At 40.7% G+C, this 19,346-nt stretch overlaps 1 protein-coding gene across 1 annotated transcript; it reads left to right on the forward strand.

Annotated features, from left to right (window-relative positions):
* The first annotated feature begins 7,938 nt into the window (after nucleotides 1-7,938).
* LOC147619177 (uncharacterized) lies at nucleotides 7,939-9,255 on the forward strand. Its single transcript, XM_086773479.1, has one exon. It carries the CDS (start codon nucleotides 8,114-8,116, stop codon nucleotides 8,885-8,887), a length of 774 nt encoding a protein of 257 aa, XP_086629605.1. The 5' UTR covers nucleotides 7,939-8,113; the 3' UTR covers nucleotides 8,888-9,255.
* Nucleotides 9,256-19,346: the final 10,091 nt, after the last annotated feature.

Raw genomic sequence — 19,346 nt, forward strand, 5'->3', positions numbered from 1 at the left:
CATGACATAACTCATTGTTAGTACTGAGGAAAGGGTGGACTTTGACACCATGATAAATGCTCCCCACACCAAGGCATCCATTGGCCTTATGATCCCCACTAGTCACTCCTCAGTATAGCAAAATCCTTTACCATGAGGTATGTATAGATTGCTCCTATTGCCATATCCACCTCTGGTACTACCACCCCATCCAGTTCCTCCAAGAACCACACCAATACCAATAATACTTGGTGAACCTTCCTACCAAAACATAAGCCCATGAACAAAAGAGTTATGAGTCTTATGACCAACAAGACCCATATGAGTAATCACAATGTCATCCCCCCATGGGTATCCTGAATAGGCTTCACCCATAGACAACACGTCTTTGTTTGAAGCCATGAAAAAGAGAGCTCTGAGTCTTATGACCAACAAGACCCATATGAGCAACCGCAATATCATTCCTATGGGTATCCTGAGTAGGCTTCACTCCTAGACTACACTACACCTCTTTGTTCTAAGCTATGGTGTAATAAAGAGGAAGGTGCACTACTATTAAAACCTATGTATCACGTGCGTTCAAGGGTTATTTGAAACCCCTCACCTGTGAATTTTTCATGAATAAAACGACCCCTTTTTCTTTATAGACTTATGGGTTTTTTAAAAAAAAGAGATAAAAAACCCCCTTTTGTAAATGTATTTCTACAAATTTACCTTAAAGTTTTGAAATAAAAAACCCCTTCATTTGAACTCATGTGGTATACTTACATATTTTTAGGTGAACCCCCAAGAAGAGACCTCAATAATATGGTACACAGGCCACCGATGCAATGCTTTTGATGTAAAGGTGCACATGATATTGTGAAGTTTCCTCTCATAAAGAGTTTGCACCAAATCAAAATAACACTGAGCACAACTACACAACCATTGAGAGAGATGGGTTAGCCACCATTGTACATGCAATACCTTCTATAGCTAACAAGTTTGCATTCTTTGTCAAATACAGTAAGCATTTTTTTATTGGTGAATAAGCCTTGCACCATGGGGCGCGTCACTAGATGGTTGCTTATTGGGAGTTTAATTTTACCATCACCCTATGAAGGTGTTTATGCATGTTCATGCTGACAAAATGTTCAAAATTCCCAATGGAGAATCCTATAGGGGTGGAACATGATCTTCCCATCGACACTCCATTATTCCACATTAACCAAATACCAGAATGGAGTAAAAACATTACTCACTTCTTGGCCAATACATTTTCCATTGGTCAGGCCATCAAAAAGGATGGAGCCAACCACCTCATCCTGCCCTTTCAGTACCTCTTTCTATTCTTTGTTAGGCTTAGCTGAGCTTCTGATATTTGCTGGGATAAGGCCCTCTCTATGGGCAGGAGCCTTGTGCAGTAAACCTCTCCGGGCGCCATACACCGGTCAACCAGATTGTCAGTCTTGATTGCTGGTTGAACAAAGCGGTGGTTGAGAACCTTGACCTTGCCTGCGAATGCTTTACAAAAAGAGTCAAGATGATATCATGAGAGGAAATGCATTCATGAAGATGACTTTTTCACACCCTTCTTGAGCAAGCCCATTTTGGCATAGGTGGAGGACACTTTTCTAGGGACATGACTACCTGTAAAGTTTTGCATGTCGGAATTTGGTGGCTTACACTCTCTTTGAAGATGCAACTGCACTACGACAAATGCCAAAGGTTTGCCATAGTCTAGGAGAAGGACCGAATTCCCTTGACCCCAGTATTTTCGAAACAACCATTTGAAAAATGGAGTTTAGATTTTATGGATCCCCTTAGACCATCTGCTACTAAAGGAACCTAGGCATGTTTTATCATCATACATAGGTGGGCCGAGGCTAAAGCTACAAAGAAAGATGATGTGAGAAAGCTACCACCAAGTGAGCTGAGGATCCGAGACCTACCGCCAAGTTCCTCTACTACAAGAATGTGATTACTACATATTTTAGTTTCCCACTAGAATTAGTTAGTTATCGTCACTCATGGCACACATTTTGTGAATGAAGTGGTAGATTTATTACTCAAAGAGTTCCTTGTGATGCACAAAAAGTTGACATCTTACTACCCATAAGCGAATGGCCAGGCTGAAAGCACAAACAAGACCTTGTTCACTATTCTCAACAAGATGATAAAAGAATGCACGAGCGATTAGGAGGAGCACAAGAGCTACACTTTGTTGTATGGGTCTACCACATGGCACATACAAGGTGACTATCAAAATCATGCCTTTTTAGCTTCCATTTGGGCTTGATGTGGTCATGCTAATGGAACACTTTGTTCCAAGCCTCCAAATTGCCACTTTCAAATTGTTGCTAACAACCTCAAGGGAAAGCCTCTCACAAAGTGGCAAGTTTCCTTAGAATAACTTAGTGAGCAAAGACTACAAATTATTTATGGATTGATGGTTGAAAAACTACAGCGCAAGCAATGGTTTGGCAACCAACTCAAGGACAAATGTATGGAGGTGGGAGACATGGTGTTTATGTACACCAAATGTAAACTTAAGTACAAAGGCCAAGGTCCCTAGCGAGTGATGGAAATTACTCCTCAAGGCACACTATAGAGGCCAAGGTCCCTCAAGGCACACTATAGAGGCCAAGGTCCCTCATGAGTGATGAAAATTACTCCTCAAGGCACACTATAGAGGCTAAGGTCCCTCATGAGTGATGAAAATTACTCCACAAGATAGGTGGATCGGATTCAGATGGAAGGATACTTTAATGGTAACACTACTATGGACCACTCACCCAAAACATGCTCTTCCAAATCCATAAGAAAAAAGAGGAGAAATGGGAGGCTCACAAACAAAAAACGCAGGGCTTGCCTTCAGGTGATAGCTTGACAAAAGCATACCTAGAGATGTTATTGTATATACAGATTTCTATACAACTGATCTTTATGATGTGACTGAAATACAACAACCAACACGATCGAACTAGCTTGTCTTGAGTTAGTGTTCTCCCAAAAAGACAATCTAGTTGCGTGGAACACCATATTAGTGAATTTGGGAATTTCCCAATTCCCATTTTTGAATACTTAAAAAAGGGAACATGGATAACATGTTTGTAAGTTTCTCAAAACCCTATCATATGACCTATCGTTGGAAAGCGCTTGAAAAATGGAATCTAAAGAGCTATAAAGCGCTCATTTTGGATTAGTGGTGTTCAAGTTATGGTTAATCCAAACTTTTGACCACGTGTCCCAAACTTGTGGGAAATTCCCATATTCCCCAATATGGTGTTGTGGTGTTTCGCCTTGGTTTTGACATTAGGCTAACCACCATGTGTTCTCTTGGGAGACATGGAGCTCATTAGAGGGCACCCACCCCTCTCACCATCTGCAACAACAACCATTACTGTGGGTAATAATTCCCAATATATGATCGTGAAAAAGCAGAGTTTCTAATTGGATATAAACCTACATCGTGCAAGTTTTATGTGACCCCTGAAGGTATGTTGAAAGAGAGCATCATCCTCAGGAGAGGAGATGGACCATGAACGACCCCACAGATCGCATTGTGAGATGGTGAAGAAGGACCATAACACTCAAGCTCCCCTTTGGAATGGTTATCGTATCGTTTACCATTGATGTGGATGAGGTCACCCCCAAACTTATCAACATTCCAAATCTCATCCCTCCACTTATGATCCACCACCTCACGCAATCTCTAACACTACACAACACTCTCCCCTTGCATATGGATCACCCCTTAAACCATTGTGGATATCCTAAACCTCATTGGTGAAGGTAAAAACCTCAACCTCCCTCATCAACCCTTAAGGAAAGTCACCAAGAAAGAATGGGTAACAAAGAATACCCTAGCTAGCTAGGGAAAGTACGATACCCATGCAAGGACATGGAAACCTCACCATTTTTCCCAAAGCCCCCATGAGTGGAGATCTTCTAAGAATGAATCCCAAGCAATACAGTTTTACCCAAACCCTGAGCCCTGTTTTCCCGTTAAGTTGCTAGAAGCCCAAGGTTTCTATGAAGGAAACCCATCTATTTGGGTTCCAAAAACATCGTCATATCTACACAATTCCCAAAGCCAATAAGATCCAAGCCGACAGTGTGAGTACCCCAACACCACCCCATAAGTCTATGATTCATTGGATCACGATAAAATTTCTAGAAGAACAAGGATTTATATGAAGGAAATCCTCATATCTAGGTGGTAGAATTAAAGAAAGTTGTGCCTTTGAGCCTCGTAAATGCACTTGTGAATGTCGAATCCAAGAAAGTGTGGAGACCCAAGGTCCTACCCTCAAATGCTGCCCCTAGAGTTTAATCAGGAATGGAGAGTAGTGACAAGGAGGGTGTAGCTTGCTATACCTCGCATCATGCTAGTCCCCATAAACTATCCTTCAGTCCTCACATGAATTGTCCAATAATTCCATATTCATCCCATAGAAAGAATCAAGAGGACATTAGAAATACTTTTAGCCTATTCTTCTTATGTAGCACTAGAAGTTTCCTTATTAGCCGTCGGCTTCTCGTTTGTTTCCGGAATGTAATTATCTTCATCGCCATCTTTTGCAATCAAAGTTTCCACAATTCCATTTTCGAGTGCACAGGATCCCGTATCTCGTAAGTGAAGACTACCAGGTGCACATCTCATCATTGCCAAATTAGATGGGGTCAAATCTGGCACAGGGACAAACTGCCACACTAATATATAGAATAGGAGAGAGAAACAATAAAACCATGCTACTCCTTGATGTTTTTTTGGGCATGGCTTCAGTACCCCTGACATGTGTGTGGTCACATCCGAGATATTTACAAATTCTGATGATGCACCCAAGGCTCCAAGTGTTCCATTGTGCCCCAGACTTTCACTCGAGTCCCGAATGTGTCCCCATGATGACACTACCATGCACCCCATCAACAACATAAAATCGCTACTAGCTAGAAGGCCAAAAATTTCCAACAAAGCACACCACCAAAGTCAACCATGGTGACATCCAAGCTTTCATTGTGGACAAGCGATTCTCCTCCCTTTCCCTCCGTCGCCCTGCTGATCGCATGCACGGTAAGCCTAAAACCCTAAGTCCATGTGTACATATGTAACATAGGCCCCCCCCCAAGTGTATAGTTATTACCTTCATCTTTAAGAATGGTAAAAAACACAAAAGCCGTAAAACATAACAAGAAATGTCAAAAAATATCTAAAAACATGCAAGTGCACCCACAATTATGCACATTAGTACACATACCCACACACTCGTGCGCGCACATGTATACACATTCCCTCATGCCCTTGCACACAAAAACCCTAAAACATAACAAGAAATGTCAAAAAACATCTAAAAACATGCAAGTGCACCCATAATTATGCACATTAGTACACATACCCCCCACACACTCGCATGTGCACATGTATACACATTCCCTCATGCCCTTGCACACACTTGTGCACATATATGTGCACACAAATCGCATTTTCATGCATCTTAGCACCTCGCATATGCATTGCACACACACACGTGCACACACACACACGTGCACACACACACTTACGTTCACACATTCTCACATACACCTGCTTGTTCGTGCACACATTTTTCCCACACCCCGCATGTGTACCCACATTTGCATTCACATTTACACCGCACGTGCATAAAAATTTATATTGCACATGTATATGCCCGCACATGTGTACACACATTTACTTGCACATGCACCCACATTTGTGCACATAGATACACACCACCCAGCCATCCAGATGCACGTGCAGACGTATTTTCATGACACACATTAATGTCCACACACATGCACCTACACTCTTACACATTCAGCCATCCACCTGTGCAGTGGGTGCACACTCACTTGCACATTTACATCCCACACACATTTTCTACATTGCACGTGCAGATACACACATGCACGCGCTCGTGCACTTGTATATGAACGTGCATCCACCCTAGTTATGCATACCCTTGCACACACCTTTTCACTCGCATATGTACACACTTCCATGCATATGCATGCACACACATGCATAATCATTCATTCGTTTCCATGGGCACATAGCCCGCATTAAGGAGGATCAATGATTTCTATAGCATTTTGTAGATTGAAATTTCTCAAGATTATGCTTTTATGACATTAATTGGACTCACTTGCACACAATATTTGTAATAGAACTTATCCCTCTCAAAAAAAGATTTTAAGTACCATGAGTGCATATAGTTGAATGTTATGCACCTACTTATAGAAAATAGAACTAAATTTTATTTGAATCGAACCTTTTAAATGTGTGCTACATTTAAACTTGACCAATATATTCTTTTAAAAGTCCTTGGGAAAAATTATGAATTAGGAATTCTTGACATGATTACAACTCTCACAACTTTGATAGAATAGCGAAAGCTCTTCATCTAGGGGAGAGGCTAGAGAAGTCTAATTCCAACATATGAATAATGTGAAAATTTCAAATTTAGTAAATGAAGGTGGTCTTACATCAAACATTAACCAAGCTTTGACATCTTTTCCACAAGCTAGGGCATGCATGACATCATGAAAAACAAGAGGTTATATTTTTCTTTTCTATTTCAAAGTGATCCTTGGAGTGTATTTAAAAAATGTGTTATTTATTTTGCATAGCATTGACATCATATAAAAATGATCAAAGATTCTTTTTTACACTCACCTACATGTTAAATGTAGGTGAGTGTAAATTTTTTTAAATGTTAGGTCTCATTTTTCCAAAATGTTTGTAGATTCTTTTCTTCATGAAGGCTTTACACAAAAAAAAAGATACTCCATATCTATTGTACCTTGAATGGAAAAATAATATTATTAATCCTGAGAGGCACAATCAAAACCCTCACATGTTTCAATAAGTGAACTAGAAAGGAACCTATCACAAGGTTGGGAATACGTGTTGAAGTATGAAGCACTCGTGTGAAATTGTAAATAAAGACATGATGGAGTATGAAGCACTCTTGTGTGAAATTATGAATGAAAACGTGTTGAAGTATGAAGCACTCTTGTGTGAAATTGTGAATGAAGAGGTGTTGAAGTATAAAGCACTCTTATGTGACATTGTGAATGAAGACTTGACTTTTCTTCTCTGCAACCTCTATCATTTAAAAAGGATACATGGAAAAGTAATTTGAAATTTTTATTTGACATTAAGAGGGGAACCTAGTTAGCACAACACGAGGCTTAAAGTGCTCTCCTCGATGATAATTTATTTAACAAATTATCTTATTTTGTAGAAAGAAAGCTTTGTTATTAATATAAGGGTGATTGATAAAACCATGTTCAAATGATATGGAGTTAAAACCCACATTTGATGTGGATAGCTCAAATAAGTGCCTACTACTAATTGATTTTCAAGAGATCATGGATTCCAATGGCCGTTCCAAGATAAGAGATAAGATGGTGGGCATAGTGGGTGTTGGCTTTGATGTGAGGGAGGCTTGCAATGATGAACAAAGTACTAGACAAGGTGGTGGTGGATTCACGGGCATGCCAAGTAGTGGGGTTAGGGATTTGCAATTTACTAAAGAAAAAGTGCACTAGCTCTCTATCTCAAATTTGGCTATGGACAGGCATGATGGCAAAGTATTGCCTACTTTCATTAGAAAATTGTGGGGAAAAAATGGACCAGAAGGAGGCATTTGATGCTAACAAGCAATTGACTAGATAGCATATAAGGCTTTTATAATGTGTACTATATTAAATAGCATATGGCTTCTGTGTACTACTATACTAAATAACATAAGGCTTTTATAATGTGCACTATATTAAATAGCATATGGCTTCTTTAATGTGTACTATTATAGTAAATAACATGTGTTTTTTTTTAAATATAGAAAGAATCAAACAGTAGTAGAGTAGTAACAAAGTGTGGGCAACATGGGGCGTATGTTCCGCCGGTCGGTCACCCAACAACCACATGTGATGAGAAGAAGGCAAGCCAATGAAGCAAAAGCAGAGACACGATGTGGGTTTTCTCCTAGCTAAACACACTTAGCTATGCTTTAACCTTTAAAAGAGAAGGGCCTTTGAAGCTTCCTCTGTGCCTCCTACTTGTTGTGTGTCAATAATATTGTGAGAGCTTGTGCCCCTGATCTCTTGCCATTTGCACAAAGGAAAAACCATGAAAAGGCCTGTTTCTCACATCCTCCACAGCAAGTTTCCCCTTTGGATTTCCATGCTTAAGCTCTTGAAGAAGGCCCCCAAGAGCCTCCCCTCCATCAAACAGCTCAGGGTGACTGATCACATGGGAAGCCCTAATCTCTTGTTCGAGGCTATCCGATGCGGCGGATCAGTTCGAACAGACTCCTTTCGCTGGCCTCCACCATCGTGTGAGAAGAGCGCGAGGCCAATGTTGAAGCTCATGAGCTCATGCGGCGCAAGGCCTGACATGACGGACTCTTTTAGGGTTGGCCTAGTTCCGTCGGAAGGCGCTCGCTGTCGCAGCGATGACGGCACCGAATACAACACTGCGCCCTCCACCATAATCACGGATCAGAGTGAGTGCGAGGGGTCTCCTAGAGACTTCTTCGAGTGCAGGTTGCTCCTGCAGGACGATGGATCGGAAGAGGAGGCGGCGGCGGCGGCGACCAACATTGGTGAGGTTAACCAGCCATCTCCGTGGGTTCACGCCAACCGGGACGCAGCATCACGCAAATCTACACAGGCCTTCCAACAAAGTGAAGCCATGGCCAAGTATTCTTGCGACCCTTGCTCCGACTTTGTTTCCTCCATCACCGAGATGATCGTTACCCACGGCCTCACAGACAGCCACGACTTGGAGGATCTCTTCCAATGCTACCTCCACCTCAATTCTCCCAAGCATCACCCCACCATCACGCTTGCTTTCCTCGCAGCCGTGACAGCCCTTAACGCAACTGCTCGCGAGCTGCAATGATTCAAAATTGTTCAGATTCTTGTATATATTAATGCTCATGGTGTGGCAAGGTGGAGATGTTTGGTGACTCTTGTGACGAGGCCCTTATGGTTATGTTAGCCTACATGGACCCTCAACAAACTTGTCTTACAACAGCCCTAGTAGCTAGCTGGTGGGGAGAAGCATGTAATTTCAGTACTCTCTCCTTGCCAAAAAGAAAAAAAGAAAAAAATCCTAGTCCACACCCCACTTGTGATGCAGTTGCTCAATGGAGTTGAGGCTTCCTAGACTAAGGTGCCCTCAAGCGCATCAATAGTAGAGGTGCAACATAGTCCTCAATGCTACATGATTCTCTTCCTTTCAAGTGAATTGAAACCCTCTTCCTTGAATGGCTCCCTTCCTTCTAATCTTACTTTATGACACTGAGGGCCTTTACACATCTGTGGTGGAAATACATTTTTAGGGAAAAAAAAAAGTGCATATAATCGACAAAATGAGATGAGATTCCCCCATGTTTGTGGACGAGGAGTCTGTCCCGTCCATCTCCTCTGACCCCACCCTATTTTTATGGAGGACTTCTGGGATTCGTGGCATGAGTGTGTAAACCCCCTAAGAATGCCAATGTAAATTTGAGGCTTCTTAGAGCTTGCCAAAACACTAGCATAATTTTCAGGCAAAACTCCAAAATAAAATGGACTCTCCATAGAGCATCTAAACAACATAGACTTATTTCATGAACAAGAATATATAAACATCTACTTCTCCAATGGACTGTCCATAGAGCTTCTAAACGCAATAGCTTTGTTTCATGAACAACAATATATAAGCATCTAGTTTTATCCATGTATAGTTCTCTATCAAACATTGAAAGATTTTGAAAATGGAATTACGCATGTGCTTTCTTGGCTTTTTGTTACTTTTCTTTATGGAGGTCTAACAATTACTTATTTACATGGGAAACGCACATCTATCTTAATTTCTAACTCCTTTTTTGACCACTTATTACTATGTTATATCTACATCGTTAGATGCTAATAAATGTCTAAGGATTGGGATTTAATACTTTTGAAAGTTTTCTTATCATACTATAAAGATTTTTATCATGTAATATAATACTTTAAGCTTTGGCAAGATGTTACATCTCATCATCAATATCAATGACCATAGCGGCGTGGACGATCTCTTGTGACGTGCACTTTCTTTGTCATCGGTGAGAGGGGTAGGCGCCTTATACATGGGTGTTTCTTTAGTTGCCTGATTAACGGCTCGGACCACTTGGGCTGGGCTTGCAGAGTACCATTCTTTTAGTTTCTCCAAGCTAGGTCCTCTCCCTATGTTCTTGATTTGAGAGTATGAGACTATATTTGTGTTTTGCAAAATTGCATTTGCCATATCGGTAGTACATGCATCGTAAAGAGAAATATTGCATCTATATCCTTCCCTTGTCAGCTAACTTCCATGCTTGCGTTCTGCTAGATTTGTTCTTGGGGTATTTAGACTATCATTACTTCTATCTATTGTTGTCATGATTGAACCCCAATGTGCTATGCGCACCTCCCACCAGCTCAACCAAGAATCCATTGCTAACATATTCCTATCGATCACATGACCATTGCACCACCATTGATGTATCAATCGAGCCTCCACTAATGCATCTTCATTGGTAGGATCCATGCGCCACTTCTCGAACATTGCTTTGTGCTCTCCTTGAGACGTAACGCACACATACTTTGTTGTGTGGCCAACCATTCTCTACTCCCAATGAAATAGGGAAGACCTCTTTGTATTTGTTAGGACGTTATTATTCCCACCAATGAACACATGCCGAACTACATTCCAGTTAGCCTAGGCCTCGTTTGCCATGAAACCAAAGAAATATGCCCTTTCACAACCATGGTTTTTCATCACTTCATTAATGCATTCCCATAATAAACATTGGGCCTCCATATCCTCCTCTTTCATTTCACATGTCGCAATCGTTTAGAAGATCCTACATGCAGCGTGAAAACTCTAGTCATTTATGAGGTAACACAATTGACCAGCTCTAACTACCTTAATACTCTAGATTGGTAATATGCTGCTACCTTGGATCATACACATGACAAGCCATGGTCACCTAATCTGATGTTCTCCTTGGGTGGTCGAACTGTATCCGTGCATGTCGTAGGTCACTAGAGCCGGTCCGTAGCTTTCAATTAACCAAATCCAACCCTAAAGTGGGTCCAATGGTAGACATCTTAAAAACATAGCACTAGGACCCTTGACCCGGGAACCTTCTTCTGTGGAAGAAGTCGCAAGTGCACTCTTGCTTCGGCTTCAGAAGTGCATCCAGCCAAAGCTCTCCTTTGAAAGACCTTTCCGGGTTGTAGTGACTAACCTCTGAAACCTAAAAATCAAATTGTTCAAATTTCAGTAGCAATTGCATGTAGCAATGCACATCACCGGCACTGAGCCATAATGGCAAAGGAGCTTTCCAGATGCATTGCTACACTCCTCTCCACCAGTGGGGTCAGTGCCTTTAGCATGCTTCCAGTAAAATGTGATGCGTTTGACACCTTGTGGTTCTTTAAATGTGGGTAAACTTCATTCACACACTTCAAAATACATAGGCAATGGCTTCGCCGCCAACATACTCCAGGGAAGACAATGTTAGAGGTTTGTGCCTTTGACCACCCAGTGGGGATCATACTTATGCTCCATGGAGTCCATTCTTGAACGTGTTCCCATGGTTGGTGGGAACTCAAATGCAATATTACCATTATATTGCCTAGGAATCTCCACGGCCTTGATAACCTCTTTAACATTCAAGAAAATCTTTGTTAATGTGTTTCCCTTTTTCATGCTCCAAAGGTATTCCAAAATGCTCTTACCACAACAGTGGAAGATGAGCCTGATGCATCAATTTTGTTGTTATCTTGAAAGGGGCTACATAAATCTATCACATTAGTCTGAGTTGGAAGTCCTTTGGATGGGCTGTCTAAGATGGCTATTGGTTATGGGTTTGAGTTCAACGAAGCATCAACTATTGCGGACTGAAAGAGAGTCCTCAAGTATATAGAACTCCTCCCCCTCATGATTAGAGGTTGCCTCTAGAGAGACATGCAACTCTTGGGACCCAATATTTACTATGGCTTGCAATCCATAGAATGAGTGGGGAGCTCCTTGTTCTTGTAAAAACTTTACACCCACGAGAACTCATCCATTGCTGAAACTTAGATTCTTCTTAGAGGATGGGAATGTGATTGTATAACTCATTGTAAAGAAGAACAAAAAAGTACACAAGAACATGCAAGAACGATACAACACCTACCAACAAGTACACAAGAAATGAATGGTGGTTAACACCCTTAAATAAGTTGGTTGTTTTTAATTTGACCGTTTTAAAGCAATTATTATTTTTGAAAAAATATTAATTCCCAAAAAAACAAATTTTGTGATATTATATATATATATATATATATCTCAAAAATTAGCATCCCTACATTCTCTCTCTCTCCCTACATAATTCCATGCTCTTAATTCTTATGGCATAGTCAATTCTAGATATATATATATAAATCAACACTCCTTTCTCTCTGTCCCTCCTCTCTCTGTCCCTCCTCTCTCTCTCTCCTTAGTAAGAAAGAACTACCCCACCTCTGTTGGCTCTCTCTCTTTTTTAATATCTCACATAGATCCTGGACTTTGTCCCCCTCTAATGGTTTTTAAAATTGTTGGACAGCCACACGAGCGCTCACAAAGCCCTTTGTGAGCCCTCCCTCATTGCACGCCCCCTCCTTCGTCAACATACCCCCTCTCCTCCCTCAACGCATCCTCGTGCCCCCCCTCATTCGTCAACGCATCCTCACGCTACCCCCCCTTCAATGAGCCCTCTTCAGGCACCTTATGGACTTAGTCCATACTAGCGTCACAATTTTCTACCAATGAAATAACCCACCATCTCTATGCCGTCGAGAGTGTTTCAATGCGTATAGCTCCCTTGGGGTTATTTAAGTCACACTAGGAAGGGTCCTAGTCCTTTGTATTTAAGCTTCTTTTTGTGGTTTTTGTGCTATAAAGAAGGACCATATCCCCCTCATGCATCTCTTCGTCTTTGAGCTAGTCACATCAAAACATTTCTTGCACCTTAGTTTTTCTACAAGCATGCCATACATAGCTCTTAGATGCATTTTGTCGAGTTTCTTGAGCTCAAAGAGTCGATTGCTCAAAACATTTCTAGTGAGACTTTCCTGTACTGCAACCGTTAAGCTTAGTATCAAGAATTCCATGGGCATGACTGCTTCAGTTCCATAAGTTAAGTTAAAGGGTGTTGCGTAAATGGCCACATTGTATGCCATCCGATAATTCTGAGTACACCTAGCAACTTTTGTTCCCATTCATTTTACGACTTGCCTCTACAGTCTTGGTTAAGATGGCACGTATCATTTTGTTAGTGCTTTCTTCTTGTCCATTAGTTTGGGGGTAATAGGGTGAAGATTTATAGTGCATGACCGAGAATTCTTATAGAAGCAAGAATCATACTACCTCATTTATGAAATGGGTGCCATTTTCACTGACAAGATCAAGAAGATACCTAAATTGAGTGATTACACACTCGTAAAGGAATTTGGTTGTGGACCTTACGTTGGCCTTTCTTGTATCTTGGGTGCCATTTTCATTGACAAGATCAAGAAGATACCTAAATTTTGTGTAATAGTTTGTTGCTGCATAATATATCATGCTTAGGTGTTAGGGATGATAGGACCAATGAAATCAACGCCCCATTTCTTGGTTTCGAGGACATTACGAAATAGAGGGGAGCCATGTCCTTATTGTGTAGAATACGGTCTCTTGGCATTCATCACATTATTTGACATATGCAGCTACATCTCCAAAAAGTTTCACCACCATAGGCTTGCCAAGAAAATCTTTCAAGTAGTGGTATCTACTCTACGAAGTGTTCACCTATTGCCCTAGAGTGGGCTTGTTCCAAAATAGTGATGTATTCACCCTCAATGGATGACTCGTCTCATTACTCCATCTTTTCCTTATTTGTACAATTTCCCCATGATCAATTGATAGGGGGCTACCTTCTTAATAAGGTGTCTTGCTCGATCCTTGTTGATCGGCATTTTAACAAGTAGGCCATTAGCTAGGAAATGTGTAAACTCCTCTTCCCATTTAGGAATCAAGCATAATTGGAATAGGGGAGCATATGTCAAGCCATCATTGACTCCCACCAGTGGTTCTCCATTAGGAATGTGTAACATGTGGTCAACCAGTACATGTTGGGAACCTAAATGCATACCGTGATGGTAAAATCAAACTCCAACAAAATTAAGAGCCACCTCGTGATTTTGCCCGTGGTGCAAGGGGCTAATTTCTTTCTGCTTTGTTTAATTGGCGAGACTAGCAAAGCTAACAAGGAAGTCCCTATTGTGTTTTCCACGTTGAGCTAGTACACAACTGATTGCAAAAGCCAAAGCATCTATACGAACATGAAATATTATTTCCCAATTAGGGGATCTCAAAATAGGAGCACTTGCTAATGCTTTCTTGAGGGTATCATAAGCTTATTGGCATTCCTCTATCCATTTTAAAACCACCAAGAGCCCATAAAGGGGGCGAGCTATGTTGGCATACATGAAGATGAAATGTTCTTAAGAACCAATATTCCACATAAATCACTAGAATAGCTTAAACTTGGTAGGGGGGGCCAACTCAAGAATGAGTCACACCTTGCCGTCATATGTGGAAATGAGACAATTTGTCCCAAAATCACTCTATGTCAAACCCAAAATTTGTCCCAAAATCACTCTATGTCGGACCCAAAATTTGCATTTCAAAGGGTTAAGAGAGATTCTATAGAGCCTAAATCTCTCTAGTACTTTTTTTAAACACCATAGATGTTCCTTCCATGTAGAATTGACACATGGGTCATCCATAAAGACTTCAAGAAATTTTCATAGATACTCCTTTTGTAGGTTGTGCACATCAGGCGTTGGAAGATCCTTGGGGAATCAATCAAACCAAATGGCATAACATGGTATTCATATGTGCCCCATTCAATGGAAAAAGTGATTTTATGCTGATCCTTTGGGTCTATTAGCACCTAGTAGCCAAAAAACCCATTAGGAAGTAGTAGGCCACCTTTCCTGTGACACTTACTAGTACATGCTCAGTGAAGGGTAACGGATAGTTGTCTCATATCGTGGTTTCATTTACCTTTTTGAGATTCATACACACTCTCACTTTTTCATTTTTCTTGGTTACTATCACGACCGACAGTGTGCTCTATTTCGTAGATGCATCGTGCATCTATGAGTTGATTAATCTCTTCAAGGACCATCTTGGAGTATTTAGGATTCATAGGATACACTCTGTTCTTTACTGGCCTTGCCCCTTCCACCATGGTGATGATATGTTTGACCACTTCAGGAGGTACACCTTTCATATCAGTGTATTTCCAAGAGAAGCACTCTTGGAATTCAGTGAGAAGGTCAGTAAGGTCTCTCTCGTCTTCTATGGAGAGGTCTTTCCCAATATATAGAGGCTTTGGATCTTCACCTAGACCTTCTAGGTTGATCTTTCCCAATATATAGGATTTGGATCTTCACCTAGACCTTCTAGGTTGATCTCATTAAACTTGGTTGGATCATGGATTCTTTGAGCCTTTTCATACTGTACAAAGCGGTCACCCACCTTATAGGTTTTGAAGTGTTCGAGAGCCTATTTGGTCTCCTCCACTTTAGCGCTTTCCTTATCCATTCTTTTTTTGGCTTCACAGCTTGCACCAATTTTTTGTTTCATGTTCTATGAGTGTATCGAGATAGTTTTTATGGTTCTAACTGTGAGTCATGTGACTGTTCCCCTTGAATGGTTACCTTGTAAAACTGAGATGGGGAGCTCATCACAAGCTCCTTTTACCAAACTTGGCAGAAGTTGGAATGTACATTAATAGCCTCTAGATACATCAACCAATGTTCTTCGGATTCTATCAAGAAGACATAAGCCTCTTTTCCCTTAAAATCGCTTGTTCTAAAGGGCCTTACATCTAGATCTTCCTTGTAATAGCCTTACTTCTTCTATGCTCACGGGTTCACGGTCGTAGTGTTAGCATGTATACGATGCTCAATATGAATAGAGATGTAACTTCTTGCCCATCTGCTATGGCAAATCTTGTACCGGTTCATTTTGGAAGTATATCCATGATGTAATAATGTGCATCTAGTTCTTAGAGTCTTCTGATTCTAGGAGAGGTGCAAATTCCATAATATCCCTTTCATCTTCCAAAGTTTTGTTACATATTTGGACAAGTGTACTGATGTAGACCTAGCAGTAGTTATTGAATCTTTTGCCAAGGTTCCCCCACTCATTGGGTGGATCTTCCAAGTGTGTAGGTTCACCTTTAGCATTTGGTCTTTTTTTAATGTAAATGTGATCCATGTCCCAATCATGGATCATCTTGGTTTCTCTCATAAAGGGTCGTCCTAGGATAAAATCGTAGGAAATTGGCTTGCTGGCTAAAGTTTGACACCACAAAGGTGTGTCGAAAGTTGGCTCCAAGAATCTTAATTTTAAAATCCCATAAGAGACCTATGGCCTTTTATTATGGCTCACCCTAACCCTCCTTGAAACACATTCAACAAGAGATTACCTAGTGAACCGCAACTGTCGTGTGAGGATCTTTCCAATGGTCAAGCTCATAATCCTTGAGATATCCAAGCTCTACAACTCCTTGAAAAGAAATAACACCGCGCCTCTCGCGAGCATTATCACACCACCGCATTGCACTACATGTACTCGTCCCTCCTCTCACCTCACATCACTCACACACACACTCACTAGTATGGATTAGAGAGATATTAGCAAGAGGATTAGCAAGAGCAAGACTCTATTACAGAATGGGAGAGTATCATTGTATTATGAGAGATATTCACTTATATACATGGCCATAAGTGTTCACACTCAATTAAACTGTGGCTGTCGGGCACTTTAGGCTCATAAGAGGCCTAATGCTATTACAATGACCACTCTCATAATATATCCATGAAGTAAATCACTTGGGACTTCATCCTAACTTGCTACCACATTCTCTTGAAGCACAAATCGCCTTAAGTATTCCATCAACCCATTACGGGCACCCGTCCAAGTTGTAGATTTGGACACCATTGCTTCATACCTTGAATGTATGACCTTTTGGTGTATCTACCTTGACTCCTTGATGTAAGATAATGGCGGTAGCTCTTGTTAATCCTAGGAATGGGTTAACATTCTCCCCTTCTTGATGCCGATCGTCTCCTCATGATCGCGTTGAAGACCTTTGTGTGGGGAGAATTGACAAGCTTGTAGATGGCTTTGATTTTGAGTGATGTTCAATGGTTGGTGTTCCTCCAGAAGGAATAAGAAGGTGAGTTAGTAAATGAAAAGGTTAGTAATTTATTGGGAATTCCTAACGAGGTGTGGGAGTGGGGTTTTTTGCAAATGATTGCATTTTTATATTTTAGTGAGCATGTTTTTTTTTTGGCTCACTTTGTTTTTGGCAATCATAAGCAAGGTTACATGTGATTTGTGTTAGTGGGGAAGATAAGTTATGTTAATAATAGGGGAGAAGAGAAGGAAGGATCCAAAGAAACGTAGACATAATCATCAGAACGAGATTGTGTTTCTCAGTTCCTCATTTGATTCATTGAAGCGACATTGATCATTTGAATATGCCTTCAATGAAGTCCCTTTTTGAGGTAGGATTATTGTCAAATGTTGTTGAGTAGGACCTATTCCTACATGCTTCTTCCCATGTGCATTTTTTTCTTTTATGTATCTGTAAGTGCTCTAATAAAACATATATATATGAAGTACAAGAATTGAGTCATATAGACTCTTATGGAGCTGTTGCTTGTTGTTGTGGCCACTTGTTGTGGTGAGGCATGAAAGAATTATGTCGACTTGCGAGGCTAATATTTCTTCACTTAAGATTTCTTCACTAAAGATTTGAGATCCATGCGTTGTGAAGACTTGTGTTTGGAGAGGTTTGCAATTTAAAGGAAAGTTCTAGGCTTTCGTCCACCATGGCCCCCCTCATCCACTAAAGAAGTACCTAGAAGTTGTCGATGGTGAGGCTTTAGTGCAAATGTCCTCCAGTGCATGAGTATGGATATGTACTCATGGAGCAGCTGCTCCTACATCAACTTAGCCAAAAGAATAGTAAGCTATAATCTTAACAAAATTGTTTTGGCTATTGAAGATCGTTGGGAGTTGCTTCTGATTTTTTACCTTTTTTAGGTAGGCAATATGTGTGACTCCCTGGTGTTTGTCTTTTTTTTTCTTTTTCTTCTCATTGCTAATATTTTGACATATGATTTCTTACCCTATGTTGTAGGCTTCTCAAGAAGATTCTTCCCCCTAAAAAATCTATTACTGAACTCACGAGATGGGTGTCGTAAAATGCTCTCTATGTTAGGTATGGATTACACAAAAATACAATGTGCATGTCCCAATGATTGCATGCTATTTAGAGGGGTTAATAAAGATGCAACACAATCTAAATTGTGGGGAGAGCCACTATAGGGATGATTTGCAAGGTGATAAAGTTCCTTGAAAGGTTTTGAGACACTTCCCTATCATTCCTCACATCCAACATGTTTAAATGTAAGGGGATTGCAGAACTCATGACATGTCATGCTACTCAATTGCTCAACCGATGGCATCATGAGGATCGTAGCTATTTCACTGGCATGGCAACATGTGGAGCATCAACGGCCAGAGTTTAAAGATGAGCCTCGTCACTTACATCTTGGCTTGGGCATGGATGGTGTTAACCCATTTGGCTTCAAGTCCACATCATGGTCTACTTGGCCTATTGTATTAGTGAATTACAACCTCCTTCCATGGGTCGTAAATCAAGAAAGGTCATATCATGCTTGATCTCCTTGTACCAAGAAAATATAAGGTGGCAAACATGGATGTGTACATCAATCCCTTGATTATTGAGGAGCTTCAGATACTATGATGAGGTATCAAAGTACATGACGTTTCAAGGCCAATAAATAGGTGTGAGGCAGAGGTGAAAGAAGTTTTGCTTTGGATGATGCATGACTATCCCGAGTTCTCGGAGTGCTCAAGTACCTACTTGAACCTTATATGCATAAGTTTTAATCTTTAAACTTTAAGTTTATATCTCTATCTCAATCATCTCAATTAAAATAGGTTTGGCAACCTCTAGACATCATGCATGTCCGATTTGTGGACCATCACTTATTTTGAAAAGATCCTCTAAACTTAAGAAGGTGGTGTATAACAAACATCATCTATTTATCCCTCCTTCACATCCCAAGTATGTGCCACATGATGTCTCACCACTTGTGATGAGAGGTAGAGATTAGTTTAAGGCATGGAGAAGCACTCCCAATCCACCACCAAATGGGATGTCTAGACACTTAATCTTCTTTCGACTTCCATATTGGTGTGACATAAAGATCAATCATCTCTTAGATCCCATGCA

The sequence above is a fragment of the Cibotium barometz genome, chromosome 33 (assembly GCF_041138505.1).
Source record: "Cibotium barometz isolate CiBa-2024 chromosome 33, ASM4113850v1, whole genome shotgun sequence".
Taxonomy (NCBI): Eukaryota; Viridiplantae; Streptophyta; class Polypodiopsida; order Cyatheales; family Cibotiaceae; genus Cibotium; species Cibotium barometz.